Source organism: Lissotriton vulgaris, chromosome 4_1 (genome assembly GCF_964263255.1).
Source record: "Lissotriton vulgaris chromosome 4_1, aLisVul1.2, whole genome shotgun sequence".
Classification (NCBI taxonomy): domain Eukaryota; kingdom Metazoa; phylum Chordata; class Amphibia; order Caudata; family Salamandridae; genus Lissotriton; species Lissotriton vulgaris.
Genome location: NC_141691.1, coordinates 764,658,690 through 764,676,673, shown reverse-complemented (window position 1 = coordinate 764,676,673; position 17,984 = coordinate 764,658,690). Strand labels below are relative to the sequence as shown.

The window sequence follows — 17,984 nt, the reverse complement described above, 5'->3', positions numbered from 1 at the left end:
CCCTCCCCCCACCTCACCTCACACTCTGTCGCCGTTTGTGTAATTTGGGGTTTGCGTGATGTGTCAACCTCATGCTGTAAATCACAGTCATGTGAGCCAGAGAGCGTTCATGTAACTGCTGTAGAAGTGGTTACAGGTGTAACCTGCTCCTCAGAGAACACTGCGTGTTTCAAAGATTTCACATGAGCAGCTCACAAATTAGTTGTACGTCTGTCACCGGCATCACCTATGAAAGCAGATCCCATAGACAAGACCCACCATCACACACACATACCACGCTCACGTACCCGTGCACACTACATATCAACCAACAACACACCCACTCAGTCAGACTGCATGTCCCCCACATACACACACTGCATTCCTACATGCATGCCCACTAAAGGACTCACTACACACACACGATCCATACCGACACCCACACCCACGCAGCGCACAGACCCACTCACACACAGGCATACCCTCCAGTTGATACTGGTACGAGACAGAGAGTAAGTACTGGGTTGGAGCAGGGGCTCTGATCCTATGGGAGTTTTGGTGCATTTATGGGAGAGAGTTGTGCCCGGGGAACGTATCTAGATGCACTGTGCCCGGCTCTCTGGCAGTCACTGCCCCCAGTGGCCCAGACTCTTGGTGAACACCAAGAAGTCTGCACCGGCCTTCCTGGCGCTGCTGGTGGGGCGTGACACAAGCGGGACCCTGGAGTTCAGTTTGAGAGCTAATGTTTAATCCGATCAGAAAAACATATTTTTGTCCGCATACAGAGCAATGGATTATACAAAACCAAAAGTTCAGTGTAGTTTGCTGTTTGATTATATATAGCTCCTAAACTGGCAATAGGCGGCTCCGAAGCCCTGACAGTACGGCAGTGAGAGAACTGGATGTAGCTCATTGTAATGATACACAAACGCTCAGCATGCATTGCACAGAGATACGAAGTGATGGGGCTGCAGGTTTGCTGCTTTCACCCATCTACTAAAACAGGGCTTTAAGTGGGTTGGAAAAACTGGGGGATCTCTCAAAGGGGCGTGACCAATGTAATGAAGGGTGTGACTTACAAACATGTAAGCGCAAAATCTGTGCTTAGCATAGTGTGCCGCCTGACTAGTATTTTGCTGTTTCTGTCATTGTATCCAGATATATGATCAACAAGTCAGGATTATTGGCTTTGTTAATGGTTGTTAGTTGCATAGGATAAATAAGCAGCAACTGTGGCTTGTATATAATATTGAAAAAGCCTCCACTTAAAGCCCTGGTGACACCACAACAATGTCGCTGCTCCTAAGTTTAAACAAGCATTTGCAATGCAATAGGTCTCGCATTTACGCGAGTTTGAGCTATTGACATTGCAAATAACAATTCCTTTTATTTTTGTTTTTAAAACCTAAATAAAAGGCATTGTCATTTAAAATGCCAACAGCTTAAACTTGCGTAAATGCGAGACCTATTGCATTGCAAATGCTTGTTTAATATGCAGGTAATTTTCCCATTTGGACATGTGGATGGTACAGAGGACTTTAAACACGATTGTCGCATCCATTAGGAGCCTGCATATTTATTTAAAACCTGGCCCTATGTGCTTGCATTTTCCCCTATTCATGTCCCTTCTGGCCTCTTGATTTTGGAGTCTTTGTTAACCTGTCAGTGAGCTTCTTTGGGAGCATGGGGTGGTTAAGATGAAGTTACAGCATTAGAGCTGTGCCATCACAATGGATCTTGTTAGGACGTCCTCATTATTGGTTCGGAGGAATTGGTGCATTTTCGGGAGCATGGAGAGTTGTTAATTAATTTAAATGGACAACCGATTTGACTTGGGGAACTTGTACTTAAGAGTGAGTATCTTTGGACTAATACAGAGGTCAACAGGGTAGTAATTGCTGAATAGATGCTGATACTTTTAGTCTCCCATCCGCCACAGTAACAGACTAGGTGGATGTTCATGCTGCCCGATACACTAGATTACCAATATTTTTAGCAAATAATGAACTTTGAAGTCCTGGTGCAGAGTCCGGACCATTAAGCTTGCATCTACTTCCCTCTCTAGTCTCTCCTGTCCTCCAGTCCCAAAAGGATCTGTTTTTTCCCCACACTGTGAATTTATAAGCCTGCATCTTTTGTTTTTAGTATTTAAGCATATATGTCTCCTTAGTAAACTCCAGGTTGTGCAGAATGCGGCCGCCAGAGCCATACTTCTCCCCATCTCAAGAACTTACATTGGCTCCCTATCTGCCACAGAATTCAGTTCAAAGCCCTGACACTTGCCGTTAAAGCCTTACATGGGACTGGGGCAACCTACATCAGGAAGGAGTGAGATACTATACTCCTGGTAGAGCACTAAGATCATCTCACCACCATCGGAGGAGTGTGCCCAAATTTAATCGCTCCCGCACGGGAGGACGCTCCTTTCAAGTCCAGGTAGCACACCTTTGGAATGAACTCCCTATTACAATTAGGCAAGCGTCTGACATTTTGTACTTCAGGAGACTACTGAAGACATGGCTGTTTCAGCAGTGATCTTCTGCTCCGCTTGTATGCGCGCGCTTCCTGCTATCGCTCTGCTTCCGCTAGCGCCGGGACACTCTTCTGAGTAGCTGTGCGCTCTACAAATATGGGAACTAAAATAAATTTCTTCGCTGCTCCTTGCAGCCATCAGATAAGTGCAGGGCCAGTGGGCCAAACCTTTCTGTTTTATTGGTGGTGTTTCTAATATTTATCACATTTCTTTATGCTGTTATGCTTCTTAATGAAAATATTGCCCTTTAGGTAATTCCTGAACTCTTTGCAGAAGCGCTCCTTTCCTTCTATGATGTGGTTTGAGGCCCTGCAGGGTTGTTCACCTGTCAGGCCTTTCAACACTGTGCGCCGTGGTCTTCTGGCCACTAGGGGCACCAGCACGCCTCTTTTGATGCTTTCTCTCTTGGCATTTGATAGATTGCGATTGGATCAGCATGCCCGCCAACGCCCTCCCCTCAATCCCTATGTGCATGGAGTGAGACGCTTCTACGACGGGGTGTCTGTATTTTTGCCCTTTGGCAGATTCTCCCTTCCCGCTCCACTGTGCATGTTCACACGCCGCATTGGGAGTCCCTATTCGAGGTCAGTGAACGTCGTCAATTACAGTGTCTAGTGTTCAGCGTGGTTACATGCCGGCCCACATAAGTGATCTAGGACGCCCCACCCAGACTTTCATTATTTAGTCATAATTCAAACAGATTTTTTCAGTCACAACTGTACACTACCAGTTTATTTTAGCCCAGTGAGTATAAGGGCATTTGGTGTCCATTTCCCTATTGTGCCTTCTCAGGCCCCTTTGATTACCTGGTTCAGCTAACATAAAGTGTCCTTGACATGCAGGACATTCAGGATTCCTACATGGAGAAAGATTCGGTAACTTACTCCCCATTGACGATGAGTTTTGCGAGATCATGGATTCCTCCATACAGAGGGTGGTCTTGAAAGCTATGGCTAAAGACGGCTGGAATGCCAGAAACCGGTCCTCGGAAGCTTGTTTCCGGTCCAGGGAAGGCATGGCTTGGCAGTTCGGGCTGGACTGTTCCCATTAGGCACAGGGTCAGACTGATTTGCATATGGCCATGTCTGAACTGGGGTGGTGTGGAGTGCAAAAAAACGATGGATTTAGGCCCAGATCTCTGTACCTGGGTGAATGTATGACATTGTTCTGCATTCTGTCCATCAACTGTGGTTTTTGCACTTGAAAGCTATGGCACCCCTGCAGGAAAAATTCCTCAGCTTAGGAGTGCTGTGCCTACGACCCCTCAAACCGAGGGCAGAACCCGAAGGGTCATCCACCCTTGCGCCTACTAGCCAACCTGAGTCGCCCTAAACCTCAAAGAAGAAGTTCACCCATGACCCAGGTATCGATTTGGATGCCTTCCACGCTGAATCGTGCCTTCCTTGTTCACAGTACCCTTCCCGGGACAGTGGGTACTCACCCTTCCCATGCCTCAAAAACCCACCTTAAGCCTGGTGACATATCCTGCCTCCCCTTCTGAGACAGGTGATGACTCCCTGCCTCAGAAGTGGATATAGAGCCCTGGTGCCCCTCTTCTGATCCTAAGCTGCCTGACCGCGACAATCCCACACCTGGGTTAGACTCGGACATGCCTGACCCAGGGGCCCTTTTGCGGTCATCTGATTGGATCACTACGGGCAATGTACCCACATGTGTGGCAGAGAGATTTAGGAAATGTCTAGAAAAGGAGATCCGCAACCACCTCAAGGCAGAGTGTCCCCGCCCATCCATGGCGGGTAAAGTTGCTCTTACCCCAGAGATAGACACCCACATGGCCACTTTCCTTGGCAAGTACATCCGTGACCCTGAGAAGGGCATTGATCGCACTTATTGGTCCTGTCAGGACAAGAAGCTCCTTGGCATTGCTTTCCCCTTACCAAAATATTAGATATGTAAAGGCCTGAGGATCCTTTATCTCCCCAGACGTCCTGTCCGGATATGCACAGAGGACCATAATATTCCTTGGCAATGTCAACTCTGCTCTGTCAACTGAGCGGAGGAAACCCCTGCTCATTAAACTCGACCCAGAGTTTGGGATCTGGCCAGCTCAGAAAGTGACCCAGTGGTACAGGGAGGGCTATTTGGCGACCCCTTTATTAAAGTGTTAAATAAATTAATCGCCACATTCAGTTCATTTGACAAAGCTTCGTCTCCCTTAAAAAGATATTTAATTCTTGCATTTTCATCGGGCCGGGCGTGGAATGGGCGCTCGGCTGGCTGTGGGCAGCAACAGGCCTCATTCCGGGGCCAATCCTTTAGTCGTGGGCAATGGCAGGATCACTCAAAGTTTGGTGGGTTTTACCCCACCCATGGATACCATCGACATGTTCTCCAGAGAAGGACACTAAGGGGGACACCAGCAAGGCACCTCTTGCGGTAATTGTGATCCCTTTTTCCCACGTAAGGTTGGGGAACTGGTTTACAGATTTTTCCCACAACTGGAAGTCCCTGACATCCGGTGCTTGGGATTTACAGATCATCCTGGGGGTTCCAGATAGTTTTATGGCTGCCCCGTTTAGCCCCTCCCCGCCTCCTTGGCGCTTCTTCAATGTGGAGACCTCCTTTGTCGATTCCAAAGTCCAGGACCTCCTTTCCAAAGGGGCAATAGTCCAGACACACCCATATACTTAAATGTTTATCAGCAATTTGTTTGTGGTTGACCCGTCATCAAGCTCAAATAACTAAATGAGTGGTAGGTCTTCCGCCACTTCAAAATGGGGATTCATCTCCTCAGAGACATTCTTCTTCCAAACAACTGTTTAGCACGACTCAATCTCAAAAACGCATATTTACCGGTCCCTGTCTTTCCATCTCATAGGCGCTTTCTGCAATTCCATTGGCATTAAGCCACATTCAAATTCATGACGCTCCCATTTGGGCTGTCACCAAGGTTCTCAAACCCGTGGTGGAACACCTCCAGTCCAGAGGTATTTGCTTAATCATGTACTTGAACGATATATGGCTCATGAATCAAAGCCCGACTGCATTGCTAGTCCTCCTTCCACTGCTGGTCTCCTCCAATTTCTTAGGTTTCTCATCAACGAGAAAAAGTTGGTCTTATCCCCGACGCAGTCCCTGGTGTTGCTGGGGTTTTTAGTGGACTCAGTCCAAGCCACCCAAGCCTTCTATCCGAGAAGGTGGCCAAGATCAGACACAAGTTGCATTGCACACTAGCCAGACTGGTCTCGTCCTTGAGACAGAGGGTGGAAGGACTCCTCTCCTCTTTTATTCAGGCCATTTTTCTGCCCCTCTACACTGCAGGGCCCTTCAAAGGCTCAAGATAACACACCTCCACAGGGGGCTGATGTATTCACAGTTAGTACCTTTGACAGACGTGATGAAAGCGGAACTCTAATGGTGGCTAGCCCACATGAAGGCGTGGAATAGACGGGCCATTTTTGGATCACATCCAGACTTGGTGATTGAATCCGATGGCAGCAGAGTGGGCTGGGGGACATGATGCGGAGAACTCTCCACCAGAGAAAATGGTCAGGACAGGAAAGTGCTCTACACATCAACTCTCTAGAACTGATAGCTGGCTCACTCACGGTCAAGTGTTGGAAGAAGGAGAAGATTCAATGCTGTGTCCTCCTCAAGATGGACAACGTGGCGGCGGTCCAGTACATCAAATATCTCGGGGGGACAAGGTCAAAACCTCTATTGGACTTGGTCTAGAGCTTATGGGAACACTGGCTCGAGAACCAAATCTCAATCACGGCAGAACATCTCCAGGCTCAGCAAATCAAGTGGCAGATTGGTAATCAAGGTACCTATTTATTTATTTATTTATTTATTTATTTATAAAGTTTTATATAGTGCGAACATGACCCAAGAGGGTATCAGAGCGCTTTACATTTAGGATTGTTGCATTACAAGTTGCATCAAATACAAGAGCATAGTAAGGTACAGTGCACATAAACAATGTTTTAATAATTCGTAGAAGGGAGGGGAGGAAGGAGTAATAGCGGGAGACGAGGAGGAACTATGCCCAGTGTCCGGCTAGGTAGGTGACGGTCAAGGGGGAAACCAGGGCCAATCTCTTCATTAGCTGTCGAGCAGCTCCACCGGTCTTCAGCCATGTTGCTCAGGTCTCAGATTTCAGGAAAAAACTGTTTTTAGTTTATTTGATTTATGACGGTTATATAGCGCTATCTAGACCCGGAGGTATCAGAGCCCTTAACCAGAGGAAAGTTGCATTAGAAGGTACATCAAAATTATTAAAAAGCGCTGGCTACACCCGTAGGTATCAGGGTGCTATAACAGAGGAACATTGCTTTACAAATTACATCAGTTGCAATAACATAATAATGTACAGTAAACAAACAACGAGGTTGGAAGAATTGCTAGGAAAGGAGGGCAGGAAGGAGTCCTAGCAGGGAGACGAATAAGAACTGTGTCCAATGTCTGGCTGGATAGGTGACGGTTGAGGGGGAAACCAGGGCCAATCTCCTCATTAGTTGTTTAGCAACTCCCATCGGGCATCAGCCATGTTGCTCAGGTCTCAATAGTCTGGAAAAACAGTTTAGAATAGATGTATAGGCTACGAGGATAGAAATAAGAGAAGAAGGTGGGGGGAGGGCATAGAAACAAGCCAGAGAGGGAGCTGAAGACACATGGGGGAGACAGGGTGAACTATGCCCAATGTCCGGCTGGGTAGGTGATAGTCAAGGGGGTGAAGCCGGGGCCAATCTCTTCTACAGCTATCTAACAGCTCCACTGGGCATCAGCCATGTTGCTTAGGTCTCAGCGGTAGGAAAAACAAGAATAATCAATTTTGAGTAGGTATATTAGCTACAGGTGCATAGATAGCAGGGAGACAGGGAGAAACAGTGTCCAAAGTCCGGCTGGGTAGGTGACCGCCGTGGGGGGTGAACCAGGGCTAATCTCCTCTATAGCTGTCTAGGCAGCTCCATCGGGCTTCGGCCATATTGCTCAGTCTCCGCGCACAGTTTCTTTTTTAAAGTCTTTCAGCGTTGCCATTGGGTCATCTCAGGTAAGCCCCATTTGAGTATATTGTTCCCCTTCGTCATGTGCTGGGCCCTAATCGGCTGACGCAATGTCAATTTTCGACCTTGTTGGATACTTTTTGGTATGTTGTGTATGCAGACACTGCTCATACATCCCCTAATGAGGCACTCCGGGGGTGATCAAAACTTTGATTCACAGTATAAACAAAAAGCTTAGTTCATTGGTTCATTAGAAGGTTTATTCGAGTTCTTTACTCTGATATTCACAGCATATCAAGAACAGCGTATATCCATAAGGTACGTTTGTGAACTGTCTCCAATGCATTTCGGGCAGAAATGCCCTTGGTCACGGAGTGCTGTAGAGGAAGGCAAACGGAGATGGGTGAGGGGGAGGTTCAAGCGCTGAAACGTGATTAGGGGCCAGGGCTTAATGGTGTGCTAGGTGCAGGGGTGTGAGTATTTAAATCGCCCGGGTGCATACTCAAGTGCTCGATAGTTATATGTGAGGGAATGGGTAGTGTTGGAGAATTGACCGCATGTGATTTAAAGTTGACCGCGTGTGGTTAACAAAAAACGGGTGGTTGGCAAAAATAAATAAAGTAAATAAAGTAAAGTAAAATGCGCCCGTAGGGGACTTACTTCAGCATAGCGCGTAGCGGAGCCAGCTATCCTTCTGGTCATACGATCGCTGTCGGGTGTGTTTGTGGGTGGAGGGTATTCATGCAGCGTGTTCGACAAAGATAAACAAAGGACTAAAACAAAGGACTAAAAACAAGGAAGTCGAGGTTGAGGAAAGCGAAAGCGGCCATGTTGGAACGGGGGAATAAGACGTGTAGGGATGTGTGCAAAAGAGGTAAACAGTGTGAAGCAGTGTAAACAAAGACTACATTACAACAATGTATCAAACAAAGACTATATTACAGTGATGTATCAAAGATAACAACTATATTCAATTCGATCGTTGAGACCATAAGGTTTCAAGGTCTGCAGACGATAGATCCATTCGAGTTCTCGTTTCAGTAGTAGTTTGTGGTTGTCAATTCCTTCTTTTTTAGTGACAATTTCCAGTACTATGAATTTAAGTTGTGCGATGGTGTGGCGTGATTCAACATAATGCATGGCTACATTGGATTTTTCAAGTTTCAGTCTCGACTTCCTTGTTTTTAGTCCTTTGTTTTAGTCCTTTGTTTATCTTTGTCGAACACGCTGCATGAATACCCTCCACCCACAAACACACCCGACAGCGATCGTATGACCAGAAGGATAGCTGGCTCCGCTACGCGCTATGCTGAAGTAAGTCCCCTACGGGCGCATTTTACTTTACTTTATTTACTTTATTTATTTTTGCCAACCACCCGTTTTTTGTTAACCACACGCGGTCAATTTTAAATCACATGCAGTCAATTCTCCAACACTACCCATTCCCTCACATATAACTATCGAGCACTTGAGTATGCACCCGGGCGATTTAAATACTCACACCCCTGCACCTAGCACACCATTAAGCCCTGGCCCCTAATCACGTTTCAGCGCTTGAACCTCCCCCTCACCCATCTCCGTTTGCCTTCCTCTACAGCACTCCGTGACCAAGGGCATTTCTGCCCGAAATGCATTGGAGACAGTTCACAAACGTACCTTATGGATATACGCTGTTCTTGATATGCTGTGAATATCAGAGTAAAGAACTCGAATAAACCTTCTAATGAACCAATGAACTAAGCTTTTTGTTTATACTGTGAATCAAAGTTTTGATCACCCCCGGAGTGCCTCATTAGGGGATGTATGAGCAGTGTCTGCATACACAACATACCTATTACTCGTTGGTGTTTGAACGGATAACACCACCCTTGAGTGCACCCAGAACGCAACCCAAACGTTTTTCATAACGTCATTCAACTCAGCAGTGCACCCCCTATTGCTCTCCTTTTGTCAATTGGATACTTTTTGGTAACATAAGGGTTGTTGAGCGAATCTGACCTGCTAAGTGCGCAGCTCTCATTTCAACCTGTGTGAAATGGACGCAGGTGGAGTCTTGCTGGTGGGTTGTTGTGCAATCAGTGGCAAAGCTTCCTGTAACAGATAAGTAGTCACTATTATGCTGTCAGGCGATTGCAAAAGCTTCCCTTGATAGCGGCACAGCAATATTGAGGGCGGCTTGCTCAAGGGGATGTTAGGTCAGCTTGAGGGGGGAACGAACTACTAGAACTAGACGACAAGCCGCCATCTTAGGGTCAGGCAACACGCTGCTGGTTGAGTGAGGGAAACTGCTGCATCCGTCTAGATTAAGTTAATGTAATCGTACAGCGGGGCACCGTACCTGCTGGCAGATCTTAGTGGGTCACCGCAGATGGTTTGCAGCTGATTTGGTGTAAAAATAAAAGTGCCTACCACTCACTTCGGCCGCCATCTTAGGGTCATGCGACTATTAGTAAATAATCATCGCAAGGCAAGAACATAGCAACAAAAGTTATTTTGCATTGTCATGAAATACGGCCGATAAAAAACCTTATAAAATGGGCACTCAAGGAGGGCAATCCGGCTGTTTATTCTGTACCTTCAGAACTGATTTAATTGAGGCCTCTCTTTATCCGCCATTTTGAAGCTTCACGTTTCTTTGTCCGATGGGAATGTGTCGGTGATTTAGCTTGATTCAGTAACTTCCATCAAGCTATGATAATCCCATTGCGGCAGCGCTCCAGGCATCGGCGTTGTGGAGGGATTGGGTCCCAGAGCTCCAGCAGCAGCTTGAGGTTCGCCACCAGGGGGGACACAGGCGTCCCCACTTCCAGGACTAAAAATTAGCTCAGTCAGTGCACTGGAATCTAGATGGGTCCATCCTCCGTGGATCTGTTTGCGACCCAGTTGGACCACCAAGTGGCTACATACTTCAGTTGGATGGCAGATCCATTGGAATACACCACAGATGCCTTCCCGCAAAACTGGAAGAAGGCGACAGGATATGCATTCCCACCACACTCCATGTTAATGCCACTTTCCACCCAAGTTAGGTGACAAAGGGCGACCGTGGTGGTAATCACTCCATTCTGGAAGTCTCAAGCGTAGTTTACAGTTGTGATGGAACTTTCTTGGGACTCTCCAATCTGTCTACACCTGGTCCCAGCTTTCCTCAAGAATATCTCAGGGCATCCCTAGCGCCATCTGGTTCTGGAGGGTTTGCTGCGGCTTATGGTGTGGAGGATAACTTGGGACGGTGGCATGTCCCAGGACTTTCGCTCCAGGCTGCAAATCTTCTCACTAAGGCATGGGCAGGCAGCACAGTTAGGAGATATTGATCGTATTAGTCTAGATGGAGGGGGTTGGTGTCATCAAAGACACTTGGATCACGTGGGGGCGGAAATTGTCAGTATCCTGAATTTTCTAGACACCTTGGCAACCAAGGGTTTGGCTTACATAACAGTGAATACTTTTCCCTCAGCAATATCAGCAGGGCAACCCCCAATCAAAGGCCTCCCTGTGGGTGAAAACCCTTTGATCCCCAAATTACTCAGGGGTATACGTTTATCCTTTTCTCCTGAACTGCGATACTGTGAGATGTTAATGTAGCACTTAACCTGTTTATTTCTTGGCTTCATAATAAACATCTTTCTAGGAAAAAACTGTCAGCCAAATTGGCCTCTCTCCTATGCTTGATTTCCTGTAGACGAGGGTCTGATGTCAGAGCGTTGGACCTCACCTGATGAGTGTTCATCCAGAAGGTATTACCTTCCAAATTTCGAGACGAACGTAACCAACTTTCAAGTGGTATCCTATCCAACTTTTCCAGATTTTCCAAAATCGTGCGTGGTGAAAGGCATTAAGGCTTACAAAGCCATGACTGAAGACCTCCGCCCTCCTAGGGAACAATAACTCCATATAGCCCTTACAAAACCACACTGAGCCTTGTCGTCCCCTGCCATTGCTAGATGGGTTAGATGGGGCATGTAAGTGGCAGGCAAAGACATGAAAATGTTCGGGGAACATTCTACCAGAGGAGCAGTGGCCTCTAAGGCATTATCCTTGGGACCATGCTTGGAAGATATCATGAATGCAGTGGATTAGTCATCGGACTCATTGTTCAGGCATTTCTATTTTAAACCACTTCCTACCATGACAACCCTAGAGTGGATATGCTTTGCAGTAGCAGAATCCCTGACATAGAATCTAAAATTTCCTAGCTTTCATTACGGAAAGTTTAAATTCTATTAAGGACACCGAGGCGAGGATTATCCCATCCGAGTCGAGGACCCAGTGGTTCCCCCCGGTGTTGTGAAGGATTTTCATAATGGATGTAAGTAATATCTTTATGATTACATGCCCTTGTAATACAGTTTATGTGGGCTTTTTCCCGTACATGATGGCGATATACAGTTGTCAGGTTACATGGTTACGCATGATTATCTGAACATTGGGAACATGTTCTTAACAGCGTTTTCTTGTTCACTGGAAAAGATTTGAACAAGCAGAACTAAAGAATAACTGTCCAGCAGATTGTCGCACAAAAAAATGGAGCCAATATAAACCGAGGAATATTAGAGGGATATGTGCCCCCTGATTGGATGAACTGTGATGAACATTACTCCCAAAGTCTCCATGGGATTTGTAGTTTATTAATGTTTTAATATGGCTGCTGTTAAAATAAGCAAAGAAACTATAGCATAATCCTTGCCTCGTTGTCATTAATAGAATTTAAACTTTCCATTATGAAAGCTAGGACTTTTTATATTCTTGCATAATTTTGCTAATTTCACATTTCGTTTGTCACGCAAAATTCCTGAATTTACACTGTTACACGACGTTGCGTAATTAATGCACCATTTCCTGCAACAATTTAATGCAAGCGCATGAGAACAACACTAACAACCAGACTACAAGAATCTGCTGTTTGCAGCACTTGTGTTCCTTGCACTGTTTTTTAAATGCAAAATATGTTGTTGTGTCCAAAGATGCATTTCACTCCAAAACATAGCACCAAACGCCAGTTTTTCTTGTTGCATAAATGTGTATAATAATGCATGATTTCCCCCAAATTTTGCATAATTACGCAAATGCAAATTATGGAAACTTTGCACACCCCTACACAACATCTGATGGCACTGTAATTACTTTTTACAAAGTCAAAAACCGCTGACCACGCTTGTACTGTAAAAGATCAACATGCGGGCAGAGCCTAAGCTTCTCTCCAATAATGCTTCTTAAAACCCTTTTCTTATGTGGACAGAAGTTGTGGCGCCAGCTACGCTCTCACACCAGACCAAAAACTGACATAAAAGACACACTTTAATGGAAGTAAGCCATTTGACTCATTCTGCATCCGCCGTTTCCAATGTTGTATTCTTCAGTTATTGTTATTTTATGTGTTTTATCTAAACTTTTCTCTTTTTTTTTTGTACTTGTTTGTAGAAAGTTAAAATGGAGCTGCTGCAACTGAAAAAGCAATTAACCGTAAGTTGCCACCTTTGATCTCTTTGATATAAACATACAAATAGTAATCGGATTGAGTACACAACTGTATGGTTTCTTCGAGAGAAGTGAATGACACAGTGACTTTGGTGGACATAATGAAGATCATGTACTTTATACGATTGTTACTATCTCCAAATTTATCATTGCTAATTTGGCAACAATTTATGATGGATTCCCCTCGCCCGACAGGTGATACCAAAATGAGAAGGTGGCCTGTTGTCCACCAATTAAAGTGGGCACCTTATACCAGTCCATACCACCCTTATGATGTATGAGGTCAAAGACACAAAAACTGAATCCAATAAACGATCCGATAACCGAAATAGAAGTCCCGCCAGATATCGGGGTCTTTTGCAGAGCCTGCAATCTCTTACTATCGTACCATTATCAAATTACGAGACGAAGGAAGCGCTCAGACATCTGCGCATGCGTAAGACTACACGCGTGTCAGAACTTTCACCGCACACAATCACGAAGAAATCAGTGCCTAAGAAGACACTCATCACTACGCATGCACAAAATGATAGCGTCTTAACAACCGTGCATTACCGGACACTGTCTTATTCCGGGCAACCCTTATTTGGGCTCAATTGCGCTACCAATTACCGGCACTCTACCAATTATGAGGTGCATAAAAGACCCGCCCGCTCTCAGTGGCAGTATCATCGGAGCCACGTTGAGGGGAGGAGGTCGAATTTCGTCCAAGTAACCGTGAGTTAGACGTTTGAAAAAACAGTGAAAGGTGGGGAACAATAGAGTTTTCTTGGTACAGTATGAATTGTAATGAGTCCTTCTCATAATTCAGATCGTACTATTGTGCCTGATGGAACCCTCCAAAACGTAAAAGGCTCATGAGGCACTTTATCCTTGTATACTGAGTAAGATCATTTTCTTTATCTCTCCTGCACCAGCAGTAGAAATGAACTTGTTACCAACACGTGTGCACTATATGTTTTGTGTGTGTCCTTGTCTAGTTTTGGAGTAATGTGGCGGAACGACTGCAGAACTTAGATCGAACAAACAAGCGGAATACCCAAACGCGGACGCAATCTCACTAAGGGAGACGCGCCCATCTGTTAAACGTAGAAGGAAAACCCATCCCTGTCTGCGCCCGCATTACGAAGAAAGTGTAATTGACTTCACAACAACGGTTCGTGCGTGTGCATCCCACCACGAAATTCATGGTGAGGAAATTGAATACATAGACGACATCGCGTCTTGGAAATATTCAGGTACCCAGGTTTGCCCTGAGGAAAAACCCCGACCAATCACACCGGGTTTGGAAGCGCGTCGGCATTTCCAACGAGATCCACTTCTCGAACCCACTACAAGGCACTAAATAGAAAGGATGTCACGCAGTGCAGGACTCATTTGAACTTTTATAAAAAGATGCCTATAGTGTGTAACAGTCCTAAAACTACATAAGGAATTATGGGAAAGGACTGAACTCCAAACAGCCTCTGGTGTACCTTTACATTAAGTTGGTTTATGCTAATGTTTGTAAATGTTTGTGTAATTATTCATGTCATGATTTTTTCATGTGTAATTGATTCACGATTTATGATTTGAGTTTTTCTGTTATAATTTGATCTAAGGATGTGTTCACAACCTCTTACTGAATCGCAAAAGTAAGAAAAATACTGAAAATAAGTGAAGTAACATTGAGTCTCATAATTCAATAAAGAGCTCACATTTGCTGAAAATTAAAAACAGCATTGGACCCGAGACCAGGCATTTGTGGTTTATCATTATGAATTTGTCCCGCCTGGTCCTGTAGGACAAAACCCCTCCAGTAAATACAACTTGTCTAGTTTTTGTCATTTTTTACAGGTTGCATGGGTAATTAACACATGATCTAAATGTGGCACATAGCAACACCTCACTTTTCCCTAAGGTCACTGATACCTGGAGGATGACAGTAATGAATAGCGAGAAAAGGAATTAATATGCATTTTCTCCCTCTAGGTCTTCACTACACGCCGATTTGGCGAAGAAAGACTACGTTAATGAGCTAGTGACTAGGTACATTACACCTATAGTTCACTTTTTTCTTTAATTTTTGTATAATACACTTTGATACATATACACATGTGAGTAAGGTGGGTCTGTGTGCAATTTCCGTCCTGAAGAAGGAGGCTTTGAACTCCGAAACATGTCCATGTAGACGCACAAACAAGGTTGGTGTACTTAACTATACACTCACAACCTCTCACTGCACCCCTTTTAACAATACCAGCCGGGGGCTTAATAAACAAAAAAAATTCTACCCCACGAGGCAGGCATTTTTTAACTTTCACTACCTTTAAACTCACCACTCTAATACGTCCTGTTACCCCACGCGCATTCACACCTAGTCCAATAGAAAGTGCTCCCACGTACTCGTCGGTCGCAGCACGCCGCATCCCATAGAGGGGTGCGAAGACCCCTATGATGAAGCATGACACCAAGGGGCCTGTTGGTGTGTGAGGGGTATTTAAACAACACTGAGTGTTCCCCACCACAGTAGGGACCATCTCAAACTTCCCAAGTGGATTCCACTTTGTTTTTGTACTTAACCCGGGGAGACTGAATCTACTTCCTCTCCCTCCCTCTTCTGTTAGAAATAAAAATATTGAGGTCAAAGATAACCTTTAGAAAGCTATCCTAGTGGTAGCTACAGAGAGCAGCCTTCAGGCTAAATCTTGAAGGAATGTAATGCAGCTTGTTTTACCAGAATATCACCTAATAAATGACTGAATGAAAGGAGAACCACACAGTAGTTATATAAAAATATATATTTTACAATGCCAATAGTTATAACTTTTGCAAATGTGACACCTATAGCATTTGTGATGCAATATGTGTTGTATTTACGTGACTTACATGTATTGCTATTACAAATACCAATGGATTTTTTTTTTTAATAATTAATACTTAAATAAAAGTTATTGTAAGTTATAATGGCAATAGCTTGAACTTTTGTTAATAACTTTTGTGAAGATTATGTTCAGTGTATTTTATTGTGACGAAAATCCAAGAGCAGAAGTGAAATATTAACATCTTTTTGTGACATTTGTAATAAAGCTTGAAACATTGAGAGAACATATTTGAACCAGTGGTGCTGTGGCGGTGCTGAGTGATGGTGTGGCGGCGCTGAGTGATGCTGTGGCGGCGCTGAGTGATGCTGTGGCGGCGCTGAGTGATGCTGTGGCGGCGCTGAGTGATGCTGGGGCGGCGCTGAGTGGTGCTGTGGTGGTGCTGAGTCATGCTGTGGTGGTGCTGAGTGATGCTGTGGTGGTGCTGAGTGATGCTGTGGTGGTGCTGAGTGATGCTGTGGTGGTGCTGAGTGATGCTGTGGTGGTGCTGAGTGATACTGGGGTGGTGCTGAGTGATGCTGGGGTGGCGCTGAGTGATGCTGGGGTGGGGCTGAGTGATGCTGGGGTGGGGCTGAGTGATGCTGGGGTGGGGCTGAGTGATGCTGGGGTGGGGCTGAGTGATGCTGGGGTGGGGCTGAGTGATGCTGGGGTGGGGCTGAGTGATGCTGGGGTGGGGCTGAGTGATGCTGGGGTGGCGCCGAGTGATGCTGGGGTGGCGCCGAGTGATGCTGGGGTGGCGCCGAGTGATGCTGGGGTGGCGCCGAGTGATGCTGGGGTGGCGCCGAGTGATGCTGGGGTGGCGCCGAGTGATGCTGGGGTGGCGCCGAGTGATGCTGGGGTGGCGCCGAGTGATGCTGGGGTGGGGCTGAGTGATGCTGGGGTGGGGCTGAGTGATGCTGGGGTGGGGCTGAGTGATGCTGGGGTGGGGCTGAGTGATGCTGGGGTGGTGCTGAGTGATGCTGGGGTGGTGCTGAGTGATGCTGTGGTGGCGCATAATGATGCTGTGGTGGTGCTGTGGTGGTGCTGAGTGGTGCTGAGTGGTGCTGTTGTGGTGCTGTTGTGGTGCTGTTGTGGTGCTGTTGTGGTGCTGAGTGGTGCTGAGTGTTGCTGGGGTAGCGCAACACTCTGCAGGTGCCGATATAGAACCTGTGGTCGACACAATCATGCGAAGAGTCCCCACCATACGTTAAGAGCTAACTTCATTGTGTCACTGCAGGCATAACGGGGAAGGGCAGTCTCCAGGAGGGGAGAGACGGGAAAAGTGTAGCCCTCTATGGTACAACCTCCTCGGGCACCTGGAAAAAGCTCACCACCAGATGTCTGAAATGCAAACACAGCACAGCACAGCGTATGTGCAGTTTCAATTCACAAGAAAGGGTCCGAAAGACGTTTTGTAGCAAGGTCTGTCATTGTCCAAATAAGGGCACTGTTTCGAACAAGAAAAAAAAAAGTAATTTGACTTGGATTCAAGACTGGCTGAGACCCTCGCTGTATCCTGTCAATTCAGATGTGACTAATGTCAAGGCACCTTCAGTGACCAGAAGAAACCCGAATATCGAGCCCAATTGCGGATAATTAAATATCAAAGCCAACAAACTAGAAGATACTGGTAGCCAACGGCTGGGCCGAGAGCTTACACCCACCCACGTTACGAACAACGGATTGCGAGGGTGGGAGAGGAGTGCAAGGCAGAGAGTGGGGACGGAAGGGAAGGGGGCACGCAGCAACCAAATGTGTGAGATCGCAATTCGCAGGCAACTAAGGGTCAAACTAAACAGAAAAAGAGAGCGTGTGGCACACTCAAGGGCTTCCTACAGAGGCGCAACTAGAGCCACATTTTGGTGTGGGTGGGGGGGTGGGGCGGATAACATTTTTGGGAGGGTGGGGGAAATTCTTCAAGGCACAGGCAGAGTGGAGATGCTGGGGCTCCAAGAAAGTGTGAAAAACAACAAAGCCCGTGGCTGGCAGCTCAAAAAAAATAAAAAAACATACAAGGGCAGAACAGGTCAAAGGGTGGTGTGTGGCCATACAAGTGACTAAGGGACAGTAGGTTACATATGTGAACCAATGCTGCTGGAGTTTATTGGAAACACAAGGCTAGTACAAGTCCCATCAGACCACCCTTCCAGTGGAGATTGCGTCACGTGGGAATTGCAGATCAATCCA

The 17,984-nt window shown here is 46.1% G+C and overlaps 1 protein-coding gene across 1 annotated transcript in view; it reads left to right on the top strand.

Moving 5' to 3' along the window:
* Nucleotides 1-17,984, top strand: part of MCUR1 (mitochondrial calcium uniporter regulator 1) — a 219,881-nt gene that overhangs the window by 117,022 nt on the left and 84,875 nt on the right. Inside the window, exon 5 of the mRNA XM_086965097.1 lies at nucleotides 12,901-12,942. Coding sequence (XP_086821223.1) covers nucleotides 12,901-12,942 — 42 coding nt within the window. The remainder of the gene's footprint in view (nucleotides 1-12,900; nucleotides 12,943-17,984) is intronic.